This window comes from Arachis hypogaea, chromosome 3, assembly GCF_003086295.3.
Source record: "Arachis hypogaea cultivar Tifrunner chromosome 3, arahy.Tifrunner.gnm2.J5K5, whole genome shotgun sequence".
NCBI classification, from domain to species: domain Eukaryota; kingdom Viridiplantae; phylum Streptophyta; class Magnoliopsida; order Fabales; family Fabaceae; genus Arachis; species Arachis hypogaea.
The window spans coordinates 131000720-131023011 of record NC_092038.1 but is presented as its reverse complement, the minus strand read 5'-3'; the positions used below and the strand labels follow the sequence as shown (position 1 = coordinate 131023011).

The 22292-nt window shown below is 34.5% G+C and overlaps 1 protein-coding gene across 1 annotated transcript; it reads right to left on the bottom strand.

Moving 5' to 3' along the window:
• Positions 1-4916: 4916 nt before the first annotated feature.
• Positions 4917-5390, bottom strand: LOC140183613 (uncharacterized). Its single transcript, XM_072232072.1, has one exon. The coding sequence runs from the start codon at positions 5388-5390 to the stop codon at positions 4917-4919; it is 474 nt and encodes a 157-aa protein (XP_072088173.1).
• Positions 5391-22292: the final 16902 nt, after the last annotated feature.

The following is a 22292-nucleotide window of genomic DNA, read 5'->3' as shown; positions in this document are numbered from 1 at the left end:
TGTTTGTTACTGGCGTTTGAACGCCAGAACCATGTTCCCTTTGGGCGTTCAACGCCGGATTCATGCTTGTTTCTGGCGTTGAACGCCAGAAATGAGCATGGTCTGGGCGTTCAGCGCCAGCTTTATTCCTCTCTGGGCTCTGACTGTCCTCAGAGGGATTTTGAGTAACCATTTGTTCATTTCTTGGTTTCCTGCTGCTTTGAAGTGAGGTATTTAATGTTTTCCCACTTCTTAATTGAACTGCTTGACATTCTTCTGCTATTTGTTTTGACAGTTGCTTTTCTGTCTGCTTTAAGTGCACTTCCATATTCCTGTTAGCCATTCTTGTTTCCTGTAATATTTCCTTGAATTCGGCTAGCTGCTGAGTTAGAAAGTCTAATTGCTGATTAAATTCATTAGCCTGATCTACAGGACTGAGTTCATCAGTTACTGTTTTAGCTTCTTCTTTCATGGAAGATTCACTGCTTAGGTACAGATATTGATTTCTGGCAACTGTATCAATAAGCTCTTGAGCTTCTTCAATTGTTTTTCTCATATGTATAGATCCACCAGCTGAGTGGTCTAGAGAAATCTGAGCTTTTTCTGTAAGCCCATAGTAGAAGATGTCTAATTGCACCTATTCTGAAAACATTTCAGAGGGGCATTTTCTTAGCATCTCTCTGTATCTCTCCCAGGCATCATAAAGGGATTCATTATCTCCTTGTTTGAAGCCTTGGATGCTTAGCCTTAGCTGTGTCATCCGTTTTGGAGGGAAATAGTGATTCAGGAATTTTTCTGACAGCTGTTTCCATGTTTTTATGCTGTTCTTAGGCTGGTTATTTAACCACCTCTTAGCTTGATCTTTTACAGCAAATGGAAACAGTAATAATCTGTAGACATCCTGATCCACTTCTTTATCATGTACTGTGTCAGCAATTTGCAAAAATTGTGCCAGAAACTCTGTAGGTTCTTCATGTGGAAGACCAGAATACTGACAGTTTTGCTGCACCATGATAATGAGCTGAGGATTCAGCTCAAAGCTACTAACTCCAATGGAGGGTATACAGATACTACTCCCATATGAAGCAGTAGTGGGGTTAGCATATGACCCCAGAGTCCTCTTGGACTGTTCATTCCTACTTGCTTCCATGATGGAATACAAGAGATAATTTATATGTTGATTTTTTTTATTTTATAGAAGTGGAATAAATAAAAATGGAATATATATAAAAAAATTGAAAATATTTTATGAAAATTTTTTTTTTAAAAAAATTTTGAAATTGAAATCTGAATTTTATATTAAAAATTTCGAAAATGTAGTTTTAAAATTTGGTTAGAAAAGATATATATATATATATATATATATTTTTTTTGAATTTTGAATTTTATGATGAAAGAGAAAAACACGTAAAAGACACAAGACTTAAAATTTTTAGATCTAATGGTCCTTATTTTCGAAAATTTTGGAGGGAAAACACCAAGGAACACCAAACTTAAAAATTTTAAGATCAAGACACAAGAAAAATTCAAGAACACTTTGAAGATTCACAAGAACACCAAGAACAAAAGAAAGAACACCAAACTTAAAATTTTTTTAAAAAGACAAGATAAATTTTCAAAGATTAAAGAGAAATTAACAAGAAAACACCAAACTTAGAGTTTGGCACAAGATTCAATCCAAGAAAAATTATTTTTGAAAAAGGTTCCAAAGGGTATACCCAATTATCAAGAACAACTTGAAGATCAAGGAAGAACAAAGACACTAATGCGGAAATTTTAGAGAAAAATATAAAAGATGCAATTGACACCAAACTTAGAACAAGACACTAGACTTACGAAAAATTAACAATCAATAAAGAAAAATAATATTTTTGAAAAGAAATTTTTGAAGAGAAACTATCCTATCAGGATTTGACGACTCTATAACAGCAAAAATAAATTATTCCTAATCTAAGAAATAAAATATGCCTTCAATTGTTCAAACTCAATAATCCCCGGCAACGGCGCCAAAAACTTGGTGCACGAATTTGTAATTCGCACAACTAACCAGCAAGTGCACTGGGTCGTCCAAGTAATACCTTACGTGAGTAAGGGTCGATCCCACGGAGATTATTGGTTTGAAGCAATCAATGTTTATTTTATTAATCTTAGTCAGGAGGCCAATAAGGTTATTTGGATTTAATTGTAAGAAGTCAAAGTATTTAAAATTGTAAGAAAAATAAGAGAGAATCAAATCGTTACTTAGTGTGCAGTAATGAGAAATATGTCGGAGTCTTGGAGATGCTTTGTCCTTTGATTTTCTACTTTTCCTTGAAGTCCTCTTCCCACACGCATGGTTCCTTCCATGGCAAGCTCTATGTAGGGTGTCATCGTTGTCAATGGCTACTTCCCATCCTCTCAGTGAAAACGTTCCTATGCTCTGTCACAGCACGGCTAATCATCTGTCGGTTCTCAATCAGGTTGGAATAGAATCCCTTGATTCTTTTGCGTCTGTCACTAACGCCCAGCCTTCAGGAGTTTGAAGCTCGTCACAGCCATTCAATCCCAGAATCCTACTCGGAATACCACAGACAAGGTTTAGACCTTCCGGATTCTCATGAATGCCGCCATCAATCCGGCTTATACCACGAAGATTCTGAGTAGTGAATCTAAGAGATACTCATTCAATCTAATGTAGAAGGGAGGTGGTTGTCAGGCATACATTCCTGGATTGAGGAAGGTGATGAGTGTCACGGATCATCACCCTCTCCATAATTAAGCGCGAATGAACATCTTAGATAAGAACAAGCGTGTTTGAATGGAAAATAAAGGAATTGTATTAAATCATCGAGACGCTGCAGAGCTCCTCACCCCCAACAATGGAGTTTAGAGACTCATGCCGTCAAAAAGTATGTAATTCAGCTATGAAAATGTCATGAGGTACAAGATAAGTCTCTAAAAGTTGTTTAAATAGTAAATTAGTAACCTAGGTTTACAGAAAATGAGTAAACTAAGATAATTGGTGCAGAAATCCACTTCTGGGGCCCACTTGGTGTGTGCTGGGGCTGGGACTAGAGCTATCCACGAGTTGAGGCCTTTCTTGGAGTTGAACTCCAAGTTATAACGTGTTTTGGGCGTTCAACTCCGGATCATGACGTTTTTCTGGCGTTTAACTCCAGACAGCAGCATGTACTTGGCGTTCAACGCCAAGTTACGTCGTCTATCTTCGCGCAAAGTATGGACTATTATATATTGCTGGAAAGCCCTAGATGTCTACTTTCCAACGCCGTTGAGAGCGCGCCAATTGGACTCCTTTAGCTCCAGAAAATCCATTTCGAGTGCAGGGAGGTCAGGATCTAACAGCATCAGCAGTCCTTTTTCAGCCTAACTCAGATTTTTGCTCAGCTCCCTCAATTTCAGCCAGAAAATACCTGAAATCACAGAAAAACACACAAACTCATAGTAAAGTCCAGAAATATGATTTTTGCCTAAAAACTAATATTATTCTACTAAAAACTAATTAAAACATGCTAAAATCTACATGAAATTACCCCCAAAAAGCGTATAAAATATCCGCTCATCAAGTATATTTTAGTCGGTAATTGCACGAAAGGTCTATAGACTATAGCGAAAAGTACAATCCCATGAATTAAATACCTAGCTCGATTGGTCGGCATGTCGCCTCATGTGCTAAGAGTAAAATCTTCTCAATTTGCTCGCGTTCCACGTTCTCGGGACTTCTTTGCCATCCAGCCTTTCCAACTTGAAGGCACCTTTGCCCATCTCTTCTTTAACTTTGTAGGGACCTTCCCAATTTGCCGCCAGCTTTCCCTCCCCCGGGGTCGGTAAGCCGATGTCATTGCGCCTCAGGACGAGGTGATTTGGCTCGAACTCTCTTTTGAGCACTTTGGTGTTGTAGCGTAGGGCCATTCTTTGCTTCAGTGCTGTTTCCATCAACTGGGCCATTTCTCTGGCTTCATCTATCAGGTCCTTCTCCACGGCTTCCCCTACTCCCTTCAAAAGTAGGCGTGGACTTGGTTCCCCGATTTCCACGGGTATTACCGCATCTAGCCCGTATGTTAGTCGGAAGGGGGTCTCCCCGGTGGACGATTGCTCGGTTGTACGATAGGACCAGAGGACTGAGGCGAGCTCATCGGCCCAAGCACCTTTTTTATTGTCGAGCCGCTTCTTAAGCCCTAGCAGGATGATCTTGTTTGCGGACTCAACCTGTCCGTTTGTTTGGGGGTATTCCACCGAGAAAAACTTCTGTCTTATACCCAGGCCGGTGAGGAACTCCGTGAACTTCCTGTCGGTAAATTGTGTCCCGTTATCCAAGATGACGATCTCCGGGATGCCGAACCGTGTTATCACTTGCCTCCACATGAACTTCCTGCAATTGGATGAGGATATGCTGGCCAGCGGCTCAGCCTCTATCCATTTGGTATAGTAGTCAATGGCGACTATGAGGTACTTGACTTGTCCAGGACCAACCGGGAAGGGCCCCAAGAGGTCGACTCCCCACTGTGAAAATGGACGGGAAGACGTTAGCAAGCTTAGCTCGGAGGCTGGTGCCCTGTGGAAATTGGCGTTCTCTTGACACTTAACGCACTTTCTAACAAATTCTTTGGAGTCTGCCATCATTGACGGCCAATAGTATCCGGCTCGAATTAATTTTCTTGCTAGGGCCTTGCCCCCTATGTGATGTCCGCAACACCCTTCATGGACTTCCCTGAGGACGTAGTCCGTTTGGTCGGGGTGTAGACATTTCAATAGGGGCTGGTTGAGTCCTTTTCTAAACAGCTAACCCTGGATGATCGCATACCTGGCCGCTTCCCTCCTCAGTTTTTTGGCGTCTTTTTCATCGTCGGGGAGTTTGCCATTTTCTAAGAAGCTGGTGATGGGGTCTAGCCATGACGGCCTTAACCTTGTCAGGTGCAGAGTGACCGCCGGTTCCCTCATCATACCTTGGACGAGAGATCGGTTACCCTCTCCCGGTTTGTGCTAGCCAGTTTTGATAGGAGATCTGCCCGTGTGTTCCTTTCTCTTGGAACGTGGTGGATCGTGACCTCCTCAAACTTTCGGCTCAAATCCTTGACCTTCTCCAAGTATTTTTGTAATAGTGAGTCTCTGGCTTGGTAACTCCCGTTTACTTGGGAGGTGACGACTTGTGAATCGCTGCATACTTCCAACCTTGTCGCTCTGACTTCGGTTGCTGGGGCTAAGCCCCCTATGAGGGCTTCGTATTCTGCTTGGTTGTTCGAGACGGGAAATTCGAACCTGATCGACTGTTCGTATACGACCCCGGCTGGGCTTTCCATGATGATCCCGGCGCCCCCGGACGTCTGATTGGAGGCTCCGTCCATGTGGAACTTCCACCGTGTGCACGTCTCTTCGATTGGATCCCCCATCACTTCTACCAGGAAGTCAGCCATCGCTTGCGCCTTGATTGCCTACCGGGGTTCGTACCGTATATCATATTGGGAAAGTTCGATGGACCAAGTCATCATCCTTCCCGCCAAATTGAGTTTTTGGAGCACTTGTCGAATTTCTTGGTCCGTTCTTACGACAATCTGGTGACCTTGGAAGTATTGTTTTAACCTCCGTGAAGAGGTCAAGAGTGCCAGAGCTAGCTTTTCCAATTTGCTGTACCTTAGTTCTGCCCCTTGTAGGGCTCTGCTTACGAAATAGACTGGCTGTTGGGCCCTTCCTTCTTCTCGTACCAGAACCGCAGCCAGGGCTTCTCCTGTTATGGCGAAATATAGGTATAGCTGCTCCCCGTCCTTTGGCTTCCCGAGCACAGGGGGTGCCGCCAGGATTTCCTTGAAGTGTCTAAAAGCTTCCTCGCATGCGGGCGTCCATTCAAACGCTATCCCTTTCCTCATGAGGTTAAAGAAGGGTAGGGCTTTTGTTGCCAAAGCTCCGAGGAAGCGGGATAATGAGGTCAGTCGTCCTGCCAATCTCTGGACGTCCTTGATACAACCCAGACTCTTCATCTGAAGTATTGCTTGGCATTTCTCAGGGTTAGCTTCTACCCCCCTTTGGGTTATCATGAACCCCAGAAACCTTCCAGCTTCCATGGCAAAGGCACATTTGAGAGGATTGAGCCTCATGCCGTGTTGTTGGAGAAACGCGAAAACATTTGCCAGATCATTCAGGAGGTCGTCGGGTCGGGTAGTTTTTGCGAGGATGTCATCTACATAGACTTCCACCGTCTTTCCTATGAGGTCGCAGAATATTTTGTTCATCAACCTTTGGTATATTGCCCCCGCGTTCTTTAGGCCGAACGGCATTACCCTATAACAGAAGGTTCCCCCAGGCGTTATAAATGCTGTCTTGTCCTCGTCGGGTCGGTGCATCGGTATCTGATTGTAGCCGGAGTAGGCATCCATAAAGCTCAGATACCGGTAGCCCGCTGCCGCGTCGATGAGTGCGTCTATGTTGGGGAGGGGGAAACAATCTTTAGGGCATGCTTTGTTAAGGTCAGAGTAGTCTACGCACATTCTCCATTTGCCGCTATGCTTCTTTACCAGAACTACATTCGAGAGCCAGGTCGAGTAGTCTAGTTCTCGTATGAAACCTGCTTCTAGGAGGATGCTCGTCTGCCTGGCCACCTCCTCCGCCCTCTCCCGCGACATCTTTCTCCTCCGTTGGGCTATCGGGCGTGCTTCCAACTTGACGGCCAAGTGGTGTGACATGACTTCGGGGTCTATGCCCGGCATGTCGGACGGTGTCCAGGCGAACAAATCCCCATTGGCCCTGATCATTTCTACCAGAGGCTCCTTCAATTCATGTGGGAGGTTCCTATTGACAAACGTGAACTTTTCCTCCGTGTCACCGACCCTGAACTTTTCCAGGTCCCCCTCTGGTTCTGGTCTGGGCTTGTCGTCTACCCTTGCGTCTAGGTCAGCCAGGAACAGCCCCGACGCCTCTTTAGATCTCTTCCTTAGGGAGAGGCTGGCGTTGTCGCAAGTGACCGCCATTTCTAGGTCTCCCCTTATGGACCCTATAGATCCGTCGTCGGTAACAAACTTCATGACTAGTAGCTTTGTGTTGATTATTGCTTCAACATCGTTAATAGTCTTCCTCCCCAAGATGATATTGTAGGCCGTGGAATCTCGGAGAACCACGAACTCAGCCATTGACGATCTTCGGCCTTGGGCCTGTCCCAGGGAAACCGGTAGAGATATTACTCCATCCGACTTGATGAAGTGGTCGCTCAACCCGATGACCCCGTGCTGATGAGTCGATAGGTCGGCGTCCCTTAATCCCAGTGCGTCGAACACGTTGCGGAACATGATGTTCGAGTCTGCCCCCGTGTCAACAAGGATTCGTTTTACGAGGCCTATTCCCACCCTGGCCGTGATGACCATGCGTGGATTTTCAGGGGCCTCGTCGAACCACTGATCTTCCGGGCCGAAGGAGATAGATGGGGGCTTCTTAGAGCTTCGCGTCGGTGCGCAGGAGACTGCTAAGATCTTGGCATCTTTCTTGTGCGTCGATCTCGACCTTGGTGCGGTGTTTTTGGCGGTTACTACGTTTATCACGGTGAGACCGTGGTCTTTGTCTTCTGGCTCTTGTCGCTGCTTCGCCGACCGGGTCTTGCCTTCCTCGTCTTGGTTGCGATGTCGCCTCCTCGGCTCCCTTATGAGATGGGAGAACTCTGAGAGTTTACTGTCCCTTATGGCTTGTTCTAGTGCATCCCTCAGGTTAAAGCAGTCTTGTGTTTGGTGCCCATAGCCCTTGTGGTAGTCACAGTAAAGGCTCTTGTTTCCCCCCGTACGGTCCTTGAGTGGTCGGGGCTACGACAAGATTCCTTTCTCGGCTATTTGCTGGTAAACTTCCATGATGAGGAGAGTGAGTGGAGTGTAGTTGGTGAATTTCCCGATCCGGGGAAATGGTCTGGGCACCTTGCTCGGCCCTCCCTCTTTGGCTTGTTCTTTCTGTCTCTCTCCGTTACCTTGTTGCCTAGGTTGATTGTAGCCGGAGTGCCGTTTATTGGCAGCCACGACCTGACTGACTTCCTCGTCATTTATGTATTCCTTAGCTACCATTTAGATTTCGTGCATCGTCCAAACCGGTTTCGTGGTGAGGTGTTTTCGGAAGTCCTCGTTTAAGAGGCCGTTCGTCAGACAGAGGCTGGCCACCGAGTCGGTTAGGCCGTCGATTTCCAAGCATTCGTCGTTGAACCGGTCCAGGTATTTCCTGGTCGGCTCCCCGGGCCTTTGGGTTGTCCCGAGCAGGTTGATCGGGTGTTTTGCCTTTGCTATTCATGTTGTGAATTGAGCCAAGAAGGCACGACTGATGTCTGAAAAACCATAGATGGATCCCTGCGGGAGGCCGTTAAACCATCGGATCGCAGGTCCGGCCAGGGTGATCGGGAAGGCCCTGCACCTCACCTCGTCTCCTACTCCCTCCAGATTCATTCTAGCCTCGAAAGCCGTGAGGTATTCTAGAAGGTCTTGGGTTCCATCGTACCTCATGTCCGTTGGTTTGTCGAAGTGCTTCGGCAACCGGACCTCAAGGATGGACCGATGGAACGGGGTGGCGCCCATTATCACGGGTCGTCGTGTTCTCACAGGCCTCCCTTCTCTGTCTTCACGATCTTGTCCCGTGTGGCGCATTTCCTTACCTCGGGAGTAGATGATTGTGTCGTTTTGCCTTCTCGGGATGGGCGAATCTTCTCGGGTGCTCTTCGCTTCCGTTCTAGAGGCGGAGGCGTGCCGGGAGCGACTCCGGTGGGAACCTCCCTCCCGGCTTTCAGGGGATGGGGAGTAACTAGGATCGGTGGTTCGTCGATCATGCTCTTGATCGGCTAGCTGTCGTTCTAGGTTTTGGACCCTATGGCGTAGCTCTTGCATTATTCAAGCGCTGTCACTGCCAGTTCCTCCGAAGGGTCGCGTCTCTCGCGTCCTTGTACGTAGTTCGGTGCGCTGTCGGGGGGACCTGCGTCGCCCTCCTGGGGAGGTGACAGAGGCTGCCCCCTCTGCGCCGGCTGCTCGGCCTTGGTCTCCAAAGCCCGGCACGACTTCCATTTAGGCGTTTTCCCACAGATGGCGCCAATGTTCGGTTGTGCGGTTATCGGACGGTTCGGATGGAGTTTGTGGAACTGGGAATGCTTCGATCTCAATCGCGCTGGGACCCGGTCAGCCGGGTAGCCGAGCTCTCGTTGTGGAAGGAGGGGGTGTCACCTGCAAAGACACTCCGACGCTCTAGTCAGTTAGTGTGCAGATGAGAAATGGGTTAGGTAGAATGTGTGACGTACCTTGGGGGAGGGGTAGGACCCTCCCCTTATATACTGTGTTAGATGCGGGTCCCACAAGGGCAGGACCCTCTTTTTGCGAAACTTCCTCGCACAGCTGTGGTGATCAACTGTCCCGGACACGTGTTCGGGTCGGGTATGAGCGCATCACCCAACCGTTTTGGTCGGGTGGTTAGTGGGTCGGGTCGGCCCAGGTTCCCTTTGGGCCAGGCCGTAACACTTTATAAGTGTGTGGATACCTCTCTCTAACATGACGCGTTTTGACAAGTGAGTGTGGGGGGTTTCGGCTATCATCTCTATCGTCAAAGGCAAAACTATGAGGCCTTGTGTGCCAAAGCGAACAATATCGTGCTAGCGGATGGTCTAGGCTGTTACAGATGGTATCAGAGCCGGAAGCCAGATCAATGTGCCAGCGAGGGCGTTGTTCGGCTATCATTCCTATCGTCAAAGGCAAAACCGTGAGGCCTTGTGTGCCAAAGCGGACAATATCATGTTAGCGGGTAACCTGGGCTGTTACACAAATAATTTGGTTAGAGAATTTTTGTTAAAAATCTCTTTCATAGTTGTAGTGAAAGTTGAACTAAAAATAAAATATAGTATGTGATCAAAATTGAAATTCATTATTTGAAATTCTCTAAAATCACTACAAGAAAACATGTCTTTTGCTACGTTTTTGAAGCGTGGCGAAAAGTAAAAAAGCGTAATGATAGATTTTCGCCACGTTTTTTGAGTTACCGGTATGTTTTTGAAAGGGTCACAACTGCAAGGTGCCGGTTGCTTTAGCGCCACGCTTTTGGTGATCTATCACCACGCTTTATTTTTTGCCACGCTTTTAAAGCGTGGCCAAATCTCAAATCAATTGCCACTCTCATAAAAGAGTGGCCATTGACCCTTTTCGCTACGCTTTTAAAGCGTAGCAAGAGAAAATGTGGCCAAATCTCTATGCAGTCACTACCCTCATAAAAGTGTGGCCATTAACTACTTTTGACCACGCTTTTAAAGCGTGGCCATAGACCTTTTTTCTTGTAGTGAATGCATCATAATATATAAAAATTAGTATCATGATCCCTTCTTTTTTCTACTATTATAAACTTTCTTTGGTCTCGAAAAAACACTTTTATTTTTAACAAAGACAAAATTTTAGCAGAAGACAGAATTCATGATATTATTTTTCAGTTGGTCAAAGATTATTATCATGCTCAATCTAAATATTTCCGAAGCATCTGTCCATCAAACTCAACTCCGGATAGTTCATTTTCCAACGATAAAAGAGTGGCTTGTGGAGGTATTCTGCGAGATTCTGATGGGAAAATCATTACTTGCTTCAGTGTTAATCTAGGTTTGTGCACCGTAACTCTTGCAGAACTTTGGGACATTCTTCTAAGGTTATATTTGTTATTGTGCTTGAGCTACCTCAATGTAGTGATTCTCAGCCAGTGCTCAAAACTCAAAAGCCAATTTTCAGCCCAAGTAGCAAGCCGTTGTTTCTGCTTCATTCTTCTACGCTTAAGTTGGTTGAGATTCTCAGCTCAGCTGCCACAATAACTCCATCATTGCTCCTAATAACCAATGTTTTGAAAATTGGTTCGAATTGATCAAACTGAATACCATTAACAAACACGATTCAGATAGAAAGTAAAACCGTCAAATTCAAAAACCAAAACTAGACTGTCGAACCAGCCGGAAATCGGTCGGTCAAACCGAACCACAACCCAGCCGGTTTTTGAAATTTTTCCAAACGCAGCGTTTTGACTTGGCTCCAAAAAAGGAATCCTAGTCTTTCCCCTAGACACCCACAGCACAAATCCACTCTCGAGCCTCCCTTCCATCCCTCCACTCTCACCTCTCGCTCTCAGTTTCGACGTCTCCAGTCTCCACCTCAAGCTTCCGACGTAACCTCCGTTCAGCCATCGCCGTCGTTGCAAGGTCCATGGAAGTTACTCATTGTCACAAGTTCCTTTCAGCCAGCTTTTCTTTTCACCGTCGAAATCGCAGCCACCGCCAGTGCCAGTTGCTGTCGCGAGTGTCTTCCCGTCGGCGCCAGCTCTATTCGACCCTTCCACCCCAGCCACTGTCTCTGTCGTCGCCAACTCTGCATTCTTCTCTGTCTTCCACTAACCCTAGGTATAAGTCTAATTTTTTGTAATAATAATTGTTGAAGTATGATTAATTGTTGGTTCTAACTTCTAAACCTTGCTATTATTATTTGAAGTATGATTAATTATTAGTTCTACATTCATCATTTCATTCAGCAACACCATTCGTATACAGACCGGGTCAACACCCATTTAAAGCGTTATTAAATGATTAATTGTTGAAGCTGATTGTTTTAAGTATGATTAATTGTTGAAGCTAATTGCTTGAAGGCTGAAGCATGATTAATTGTTGAAAAATTGTTTACTTGAAACATGATTAAATGATTAATTGTTAAAGCATGATTAATTGTTTGGATGTTGTTTGTTGAGATTATTGAGTAGTGGATTGCTATGATATTGTAATTGGATTGTACTATTATTGTTCTGTTTGAGTCTATTCTGAATCTGATTAGTGATTTTCTGAATGTGAAATCAATCAAAGAAATTGATTTTGTATTGTTGTCAAAATTATTGCTAAAAATGTTTTTTTTTTTTACTCTGCTGCTGCTGTTTTTAAATTTATAAGTATGTTGTTTTTGAATTTTTATTGATAAATTTGTTGGTTTCAGACTTTAGGATGATTATTTGTTGCTATGTTTTAATTTTAAACCAAATTGATGCTTTCAAAAAAATTAACAAACAACAGATGTCCCATGTTATTGATTTAGAGCAAGGAAATCATGAAGATGATGCTGTTGTTGGAGGTCTTGGGATTGATGATGATGATGGTAGTGTATTTTTCTAATGCAGAAGACGGTAGTTCAAGCCACTCTCATTTATAATGTCTTTTACTCCATTTTTTAACTGTAAAATTTGGTTTTTGATACTTTTAATGCTAAATTTGATTGATTATGTAGATATTTAGACACCTTTTTATTTATGATTCATGGAATTGAGAATTGGATTATTTGCTACTGCTCTTTATGTATGCTTGTTTTATGTCTTAGTGCTGAGTCTCACAAATATTCTCAATTACTTACAGCAATGATTTTAGGGATGGCAACACCACCCGAACCTGCGGGTACCTACCCCGCCCCTACCTGCTCGGGGCAGGTTTTTGGGCGGGCGGGGCGGGGTCGGATTTAGGTACTACCCGTCCCGGTATATATATAATATATAATTTTAATATATTATATGTGTAATATATAAAAATAATTAGTAAAATGATTGATAATATTGTATTATATTTAAAATTTTACTTTAATTTATGTTATGTATGTGATGATGGTTATATAAATTTTGAAATTTAATTTTATTTATTAGATTTTAATAATTATGGGGGCGGGTAGGGACGGGGCGGGTTAAGGTTCAACCATTTACTACCCGCAAGTAGAAACGGGGCGGGTTTTATCCAGATTATTGTAAGGCATGACAGGATCCGATAGAGCAAAAATCTGCCCCTACCCACCCTATTGCCATCCCTAAATGATTTTCTTTTTGAATGGGATTTTATTTTTCCAAAAGAAATCATAAAGGATTAAGGTTGTAGATTTCTTTAATTGAGTGATGAGTGTAAAGCTAAAGATGATAATGATAAAAGTACTTGAAAACATATATTTTAAGAGTATTTTAAAAAATCTTTTAAATTTGTAAATTGATAAAATCATATAATTTTTATGTGTTTATTTATATTTTATTTATTATTTTTTTATAAAACAATTTTTTTCAATTCAACTACAGTTAAATTAGTTAAATTTATAAATCAATAAATCAATAAATAGAGCAGTTCGATGACTGATTCAGTTTTCAAAACTTTGCTAATAACCATTCCTGCTCCTCGACTTACATTTTTTTTTCTTCTTTAATTTTTCTGTCCTCCTTTTCTTTGGTAATAATATGCTACGCCTAGAGGCCACATTGTATCACTATGATAGTATAGGATTTGATTTCTTTCAAAAGTTAGAAGTGTTTTTATTATTTTTGCTTGGGCCTTTAGCCCATGATATCATTTTTCTTTTTTACAATTCTCATTAATAACTCCGCCTATGTTATATTTGCAGTACCTAATCGGTCCCAAATCCAAATAAAAAAAAATTGTGTTAGATTTTTGACGACCAATATAAAAATATAATCGAACCCATAACAATTTTTATTAATCTTTTAGTTTCTCTCATTTTAACTCAAAAAATTAGGACAAAAGAAGTTTTTTTTTATAACAGAATTTTTATTTTTCAACTAATTAACTATTTTTCTAATTAATTTTCTAGCGAAACCTATTAATCATTGTAGTTATTATTTTTACCCTTTTATAAGATTTTAAAAGCAAAAAAATATTAAAAATTAAAAATATAAATCAAATAAATTTTATATTTTTAATTTAAAATATTTTTTAATATATCAAAGTGTATAAAATTTATAAAAATTACCGGATAATTTACTAGTTCAAACATACGAACAATCCCAAAATGCAAAGTTTATACAATTTGATATATTAAGTTTTCGATTAAAAACATAGATTTTATTTATTTTTATTTTTATTTTTTAATTTTTTCTTTTAAGATCTTATACAAAAAAAATGATAATTATAATAATTAATTAAATAGTATGCCTATTATCTACTATTTTTAATTAATCAATTAAGTAGCATAACTATCATCTACTATTTTTAATTAATTATTGCAATTAGTATATATTTACTGTTTATTTATTACTCATTTAAAATTATATATAAAAAAATCAATGATCAATTGAATTTGCATTGATAATATCATTTTTATATGATTTTTTTGTATTATATTTTATATAAATTTGTTTAAAAAAAGTGACATTATAAAAAAAATATTGTTATCTCTTATAAATAAATAAATTATTATTTTTTTTCCTTCTCAAACCAAACTTCACTTAATTTTCTGCAACTCAAAGCTGTTTAGCCGCTTGATATTTTCTGCTTGTAACGATTTTTTCTTCATTTTTTTTAATTATAAACTGCTATACGTATAAGAGCGATTTCTGCTCGACTGAAATAGTATATAATTAGCCAGCGCGTGATTTACATAATTTAAAAAAATGCACGCATATAAAAAATGTCAATTATTATATTTGTGTAATTTATCTTAAGAGTTTATTTAAATACATAAATTACCCTTGATAATCTATTTCATTCTTTATTATTTAACAAAACAAGTAGAAAAAAAATTAATGTTACTAATTTGCTATTATTTGCCATTCTTTTCTCCAAACATGAATATTTTGAGGGAGCATAGTGTAACTTGTAACAAGCACTTGCCAGCTAATTAACCAGCACCTATACTTCAGAATTAGAAGAAAGTATGGAACCAACTACAATTAAGTTCTTATAAAATTAATAATTAAAAGTTATTAAATAATTTAATAAATTTAATAAAATTATTATCTAATAATTTTTAATTATTAATTTTACATAAAATTATTTGTATCTGAATTTTTAATTTATAAGAATAAATAAATTGATTTGAATAAAATCCAAATTATAAATTAATTGCATAATTTTTATTTTCTAAGATAAGTGTCTTAATTTTAATATATTTGAAATCATAAAATAATTTGAATTTATAATTTTTAAATTTAAAAATATTATAAAAAGCAACAACTTTTTAAATATATAGGTATTTTAAATATTTAAAATTTAACTGATAATATACAGTTATTTATCCTTTTTTTAAGACAAATTACATAAATAAATAAAATAGAATTTAAAATTACTCAATTACAATATTCGGATAATGGTTATATTTTTTGAACTTGATAAAGAAATAAAAGATAAACAAAAAGATAAAGATTCAAACAAAATAAAAAAAAAGATAAATTAAAATTTAAATAAAAACAAAAAGATATATTAAAATTGAGTAAAAAAGAAACATTTTATTCTTTACCCAATTTGACACAATAAGAAAGGGCTTCTCAACCTAACTTGTAAAGATTATAACTCCTCAATCTTCTATTCAATTCCTTCATCCAACAAGAGAGACTCTTTAATTTCAATTGTTTTCACTTTACACCATGGTTTTATTACGAAACCAAAAAAAAAATTTAAACCTCTAAATCATTTTATACTACGACTACCCTTGTTTATGAGATATTTATAATCTCTTATTATGTTAAAATATAGAAAAACTCTAAACTCACAATTATAAAGCCCAATCTAATAATTAAATAAACAAAATAAAAATACATCAAATTAAATTAAAATATTCTAAAAATATAAATTAATATCTTTTAAATAATACTTGAATTTTTTATATTATAAATATTTAAAACATATATTAAAACTTATTTTAATTATATAAATTATTATAGAATATAAAAATTTTAAAATTTATACATAAACTATTATAAATGATCGCAATTTATACTTATATTAAATTGTAAATAAATCCTTAGAGACTAAAAGAGTTTTTACATAAAATAAATAGCAAAATAAAAAACTGCGTGTAAGGGAGTCGGGGATTCACATCCATTATCTCATTCCATGTAGCTTTGGAAACTGAACTATGGACATAGATGATAATTTTTCTTTGTTTTTGATTAATAGATGATGTTATTTCTAACAACATAATACTACAAGTAATAAAAATAATAACCTTATTTTCTTCTTTCAATTTTTTATGATAATAATCAACATTTTTTTATGACAATCTTATATTCACGACTATATAAATATGTAGTCAACTTTAATTATATATTTTGTTCGATTTATATTTTAAAAATATAATAAATAAATAAATATAATCTAATTACGAAAATAAAATAAAATCAACCAATAAATTTTAATCTGAGAAAAAAAATATAAAATAAAGTAGGATGTATAATAAGTTTAAAATAATTTTTCTTTTTATCCATTAAATTTTTTGTTACGAGATTAAATTTATTAAATTAAACTCAATTTACATTGGCGGTGTTTGTGATTCAATTTAATTATCTGACTTTAATTTGAATAAAAACTCAACTATATATTCTGAATAAAATCAATATCAGTTTGATTCGATTTTTTTTTTTTGAAAATTTTCTAATAAAATAAACAAATGTATATAAACTTGATAAGCCTATTTAATTTTTTATGTTGACTTTTATAAATATAAGACAAAATCTTATTATCTAATGTTTTTTATAAGAGGTGAAATTAAAATAATTAATGTTTTTTATTTTCAATCTTTTGTCTTCCAAAAATAAAAATATTTAATTTTTGTAATTAGAATATATATAGTTGAGTTTATTAATGTTTTTTTATTTTCATAATCAAATTAAACTGAATAAAAAAATTTAATGGATAAAGAAAAGTTGTTTTAACATTATTGTACATCATACTTTATTTTATATCTCTTTTTATCAAATTTGTTAGAAAATAAAAAAAAATAGTAGAAAAAAGGTTTGTGTTTATTTAAATTGTGTAAAATTTTTTTGGTGACTATTTAAATTATGTAGAATGATACAATATAAAAAAATATTTATAAGTATTAAGAAAATAAAAATAATAAAAATATAATATCTTATAATAAACATTCAAATATGCTAAGTAATTCTAATAAAAACTAATTCATCCTAATATATTTTAACAAAATTAAAGTTTATTGATTGATTTTATTTTATTTTCATAATTAGATTATATTTATTTATTATATTTTCAAAATATAAATCCAACAAAAATATATAATTAAAGTCAACTAAATATTCATATGCCCATCTATATAAGATTGTAATAAAAAAGGAGATTGATAATTATCATAAAAAATTGAAGGAAGAAAATAAGGTTATTATAACTATTACTATGTAGTGTTATGTTGTTGGAAATAATCATCAGTTATGTTTATAGTTCAGTTTCCAAAGCTACACGGAATAAAATAATAGATATAAATAAACTGAGATGTTTAGGTAGCGTTTAGAAAAGAGACAAAAATTGAGAGATTAAGATTTAGAGATTAAAACTGAGAGATAGAAATTGAAATAAGTCTCAGTGTTGTATTTGGTATAATATAGAAGATAGATATTGAAATAAGAATGAAGTTCTAATTTAATTTACACAAAAAATAAAGTTAAAATTAATTAATTGAAATGATGATATTTTAAGTAAAAAAATTTATTAAAGTTTTAGTCTCTATCTTAAAAATTTTCAATATCTTGAGTCTCCACTTTTTAAAATATTGAAATACTGAAATTTTAGAAACAAAATATTATAAGAGGTGAAATTAAAATAATTAATGTTTTTTATTTTCAATCTTTTGTCTTCCAAAAATAAAAATATTTAATTTTTGTAATTAGAATATATATAGTTGAGTTTATTAATGTTTTTTTATTTTCATAATCAAATTAAACTGAATAAAAAAATTTAATGGATAAAGAAAAGTTGTTTTAACATTATTGTACATCATACTTTATTTTATATCTCTTTTTATCAAATTTGTTAGAAAATAAGAAAAAATAATAGAAAAAAGGTTTGTGTTTATTTAAATTGTGTAGAATTTTTTTTGGTGACTATTTAAATTGTGTAAAATGATACAATATAAAAAAATATTTATAAGTATTAAGAAAATAAAAATAATAAAAATATAATATCTTATAATAAACATTCAAATATGCTAAATAATTCTAATAAAAACTAATTCATCCTAATATATTTTAACAAAATTAAAGTTTATTGATTGATTTTATTTTATTTTCATAATTAGATTATATTTATTTATTATATTTTCAAAATATAAATCCAACAAAAATATATAGTTAAAGTCAACTAAATATTAATATGCTCATCTATATAAGATTGTAATAAAAAAGGAGATTGATAATTATCATAAAAAATTGAAGGAAGAAAATAAGGTTATTATAACTATTACTATGTAGTGTTATGTTGTTGGAAATAATCATCAGTTATGCTTATAGTTCAGTTTCCAAAGCTACACGGAATAAAATAATAGATATGAATAAACTGAGATGTTTAGGTAGCGTTTAGAAAAGAGGCAGAAATTGAGAGATTAAGATTTAGAGATTAAAATTGAGAGACAGGAATTGAAATAAGTCTCAGTGTTGTATTTGGTATAATGTAAAAGATAGATATTGAAATAAGAATGAAGCTCTAATTTAATTTACACAAAAAATAAAGTTAGAATTAATTAATTGAAATGAGGATATTTTAAGTAAAAAAATTTATTAAAGTTTTAGTCTCTATCTTAAAAATTTTCAATATCTTGAGTCTCCACTTTTTAAGATACTGAAATACTGAAATTTTAAAAACAAAAACTAAAATTTTAGTACCAGTTTCTAATTCTCTATACCTCAAAACAAAAGCAGTTTACATCAAATAAATTTAGAATAAAAATGTACTTATTATTCAAAAGTTGTAATTGAGTAATTTTTAGTTCTATTTTATTTATTTATGTAATTTGTCTTATTTTTAAAATTTTTTAATTAATAAAATATAATTACTAACATTTCCTAAATAATAATAATTTAACAACTTCAAAATAAGTAAATAACATAAAAAAATATGAAATAATAATAATAATCCTAGGTACGGGTGTTTATCCAAATTAAACAAGTGTGCACAATCACAATTCTTCAAGGAACAAAAGAATTATAATTATATATAAATAGATAAATAGAAGATAAAAATAGATAATTCAAAATTCAAAAATCAAATTAAAATATATGATTTAAAAAAGATTTTATGATAACCGAATAACCGAAGATAGATATTTAATCAGTTGGATAAGCTTCATCCGCTAAGTAATTCAACTATAAATAAAAGCTATTTTTTTAAGGGTTGTACATGGGTCGGGTCACACCGGGGTTGGTCTAACCCAGATCCGACTCGAAATATAGACCGGGCCTATTTTTTAGATCCTAACCCGATCCTAAACCCGATGAAACTTATGCACCTTTGGGCCGGGTAAAAATCGGGTGAAAATCGGATCTTTAGCATGTAAAAATCACCTCATCTTCAACCATGATTTCACAATTCACATAGTAAAATTCACTTAGAAAAATATAACAAGAACCAACCCTTCTTTAAAATTAAAGTATAACCACAATTAATACTAATATTGTCTAATAACACCAAATATTTAAATCAATACAAATAACACAATATTATGCATTAGTCTAAAGTCTTATACATTTTAAACATAAAGCATTAACTTATAGTCTTATAGGCTGTGTTTGTTTTCAGAGACAGGACAGAACATGACATTGGGACAGAGACAATAGGACGGAGACACTAAAAATTATTGTTTGTGTATTGTGTTTGGATACGATATACAAGACACTAATGTAATGTCCAGTATTATGTTTGGATACACATGGACAAGACTAAAATATTATATGAAATGACTAAAATAACTATATGATTCCAAATTTCCTACATCAAGTATAAACTAATTTAATAGAAAATGAGAGTACGTAGGAGTACAGACGAAACTTGAAAAAACGTTTGAAGAGACCAAAAAATTTAATAAAAAATATATAATAGTATTTATATTAAAATAAAAAATATAAATATATTTATTTTATTTTTAAATTTATTATTAATATGTAGAAATACATATGATTAAGATTAATAAAAAAATAGATCTGAGTTTGATTAATAAAAAATTTTGTTTAGGTTAATATGTCAAATTAATTTTAAATAAAAAATTAGTTTTAAAAAAAGAATCCGTTTTTACATGAAAAAAAATTAGTTTTTGCACATAAAAATCTATTTTTATTTAGAAAACCAATTTTTTTAATCTAAAGACTGATTTTTCTTTAAATTATATAAAATCAATTATATTTTATAAAGTATTTTTTAGCATTTTAAAAGATCAATTTTACTTTTAATAATATTTATTTTTCAAAAATTTCAAGATTAATTATAGAAAAAATAAGAAGGGATAATAGTGGAATAATAAAAATATCTATGGATAAAAAGGGAAACAAAATTTATAAAAAAATCCGTGTCCACTCTTCTAAATCCGTGTCTATCACTGTCCTTCGTAAAAGAGTGGACACAAAAAATCTAAAAAATTGTCTTGGAAACAATGTGTTCCGTGTCCATGTCTATGCTTTCAAACACATTTTAAACATGTACTGTCTATGTCTCTGTGTCCTGTCTCTGAAAACAAACGCTACCATAATGACTAATAAGACAAAATATTAAAGTTTGCAATACTTAAATTTCACATAAGAATAGTTATTATCTATCACTAATAACACAAAATATTAATTGTGTACGATGACCGGGTCATCGGACTGAGTTCGGGTGACCCAAGCTATGGTCCGGACCCGATCTGAAACATTGACCGGGTCTATTTTTGAGACCCTTACCCGGCCCTAGACCCAATAAAATCACACTAAATTAGCCCCTAAAAAGTTCAAGGCCGGACCGGGCCATGAACACCCCTAATTCTTCTTTAGTGTTCACCTGTTTTGGCTGATTGCTTGTGTTAGCTAATACAATAATGGCGGGTAGTTTCATAGAGAAGGGGTCTTCCGAAAAAATTTAATGATATAAATCTCTATGAGGTATAAAAATTTTAAAATTTATACCTAAACTATCACAAATTATCGTAATTTATACTTATATTAAATTATAAATAAATCGCTAGAAAGTAGAGACTAAAAGAGTTTACATAAAATAAATAGAAAAATATAAAACGTACGTGAAAGGGATCGGAGTTGCGGATTCAAATCCATTATGTAGCTTTGGAAACTGAACCATAGGCATAGACGATGATTATTTTTAATACGGAAAAAGTGAACCAAGTGAGTGTATGAGTCAGTTCTAATTAACTCTATTCATTAATAATTTGATAAGTTGATTGTGAGCTGACGAATAAAATTTAAACTTAAAATTGAACTCATAAATTAAATGAATCAAATTTAAATTTAAATTAGTTCAGCTCATTATTAATTCATAAACTGATTCGATTATATATATATATATATATATATATATATATATATATATTAAATTATTAATACATATATTTTATATATATTTAATTTATATTTTTAATATTATATATATACATATAAAATAATGGTATATAATTTTGGTGGAAACTCATGTGCAGTTGACTTCACGTGAAGTTGATACTTGAGAGCCGTAAGATGATTTGACTGATTTGACTAAATTTTCATCTAACAGCTCTCAGATATAAATTTCACGTGAAGTCGACTTCACCTGAGTTTTCACCATATAATTTTATATATATTAGTGTTCTTATTTAAAATTTTATAATTACTTTTTATATAATTTAGATGTAGGATATAAATAAAAAATTGATAATTAATAGATATACAATATATAAAATTATATTTTTAGTATAAATAAATTATAATTTATTAATATAAAATTATAGATTATGTTCATGTTATTTAAGTTAGTTCGTGAGCTCGAACCAGTTCATAAATTTTAGATGAGTCAAGTTTAAACTTAAAAAATAAACTCAATTGTTAATGAGTCAAGGTCAATTTTCATAAATCGAACCTGAATTTGGTCTAACTCAACCCAACTCAATTCACTCTCAGCCTTATTTCCAACAACATAGTACTACAAATAATAATAATAATAACTTTGTTTTCTTCCTTCAATTTCTTATAATAATAATCAACATTCTTTTTTATGGCAATCTTATGTTGACGAGCATATGAATATTATTTAGTCGACTTTAACTATATATTTTTGTTGGATTTATATTTTAAAAATATAATAAATAAATATAATCTAATTACAAAAATAAAATAAAGTCAACCAATAAACTTTAATTTGAGAAAAAGAGGTATAAAATAAAATAGAATAAGGATATATAATAATGTTAAAACAATTTTTCCTTTTATTCATTACTAAATTCTAAAAAGATGAAGGTTCAAAAATAATTTTATAATAAAAAATTAACTAATATTGACTAATTAAAAATTTATTTCCTATTTTTATTCAATGTGAATTTCTGAAAGATAGTCTAAAGTGAAATTGTAATACATCCTCTCATGTT

What these genes read in the sequence shown, in the direction of transcription:
- LOC140183613 (XM_072232072.1), bottom strand. Translation starts at nt 5,390, where the DNA reads ATGGCTGACTTCCTGGTAGAAGTGATGGGGGATCCAATCGAAGAGACG.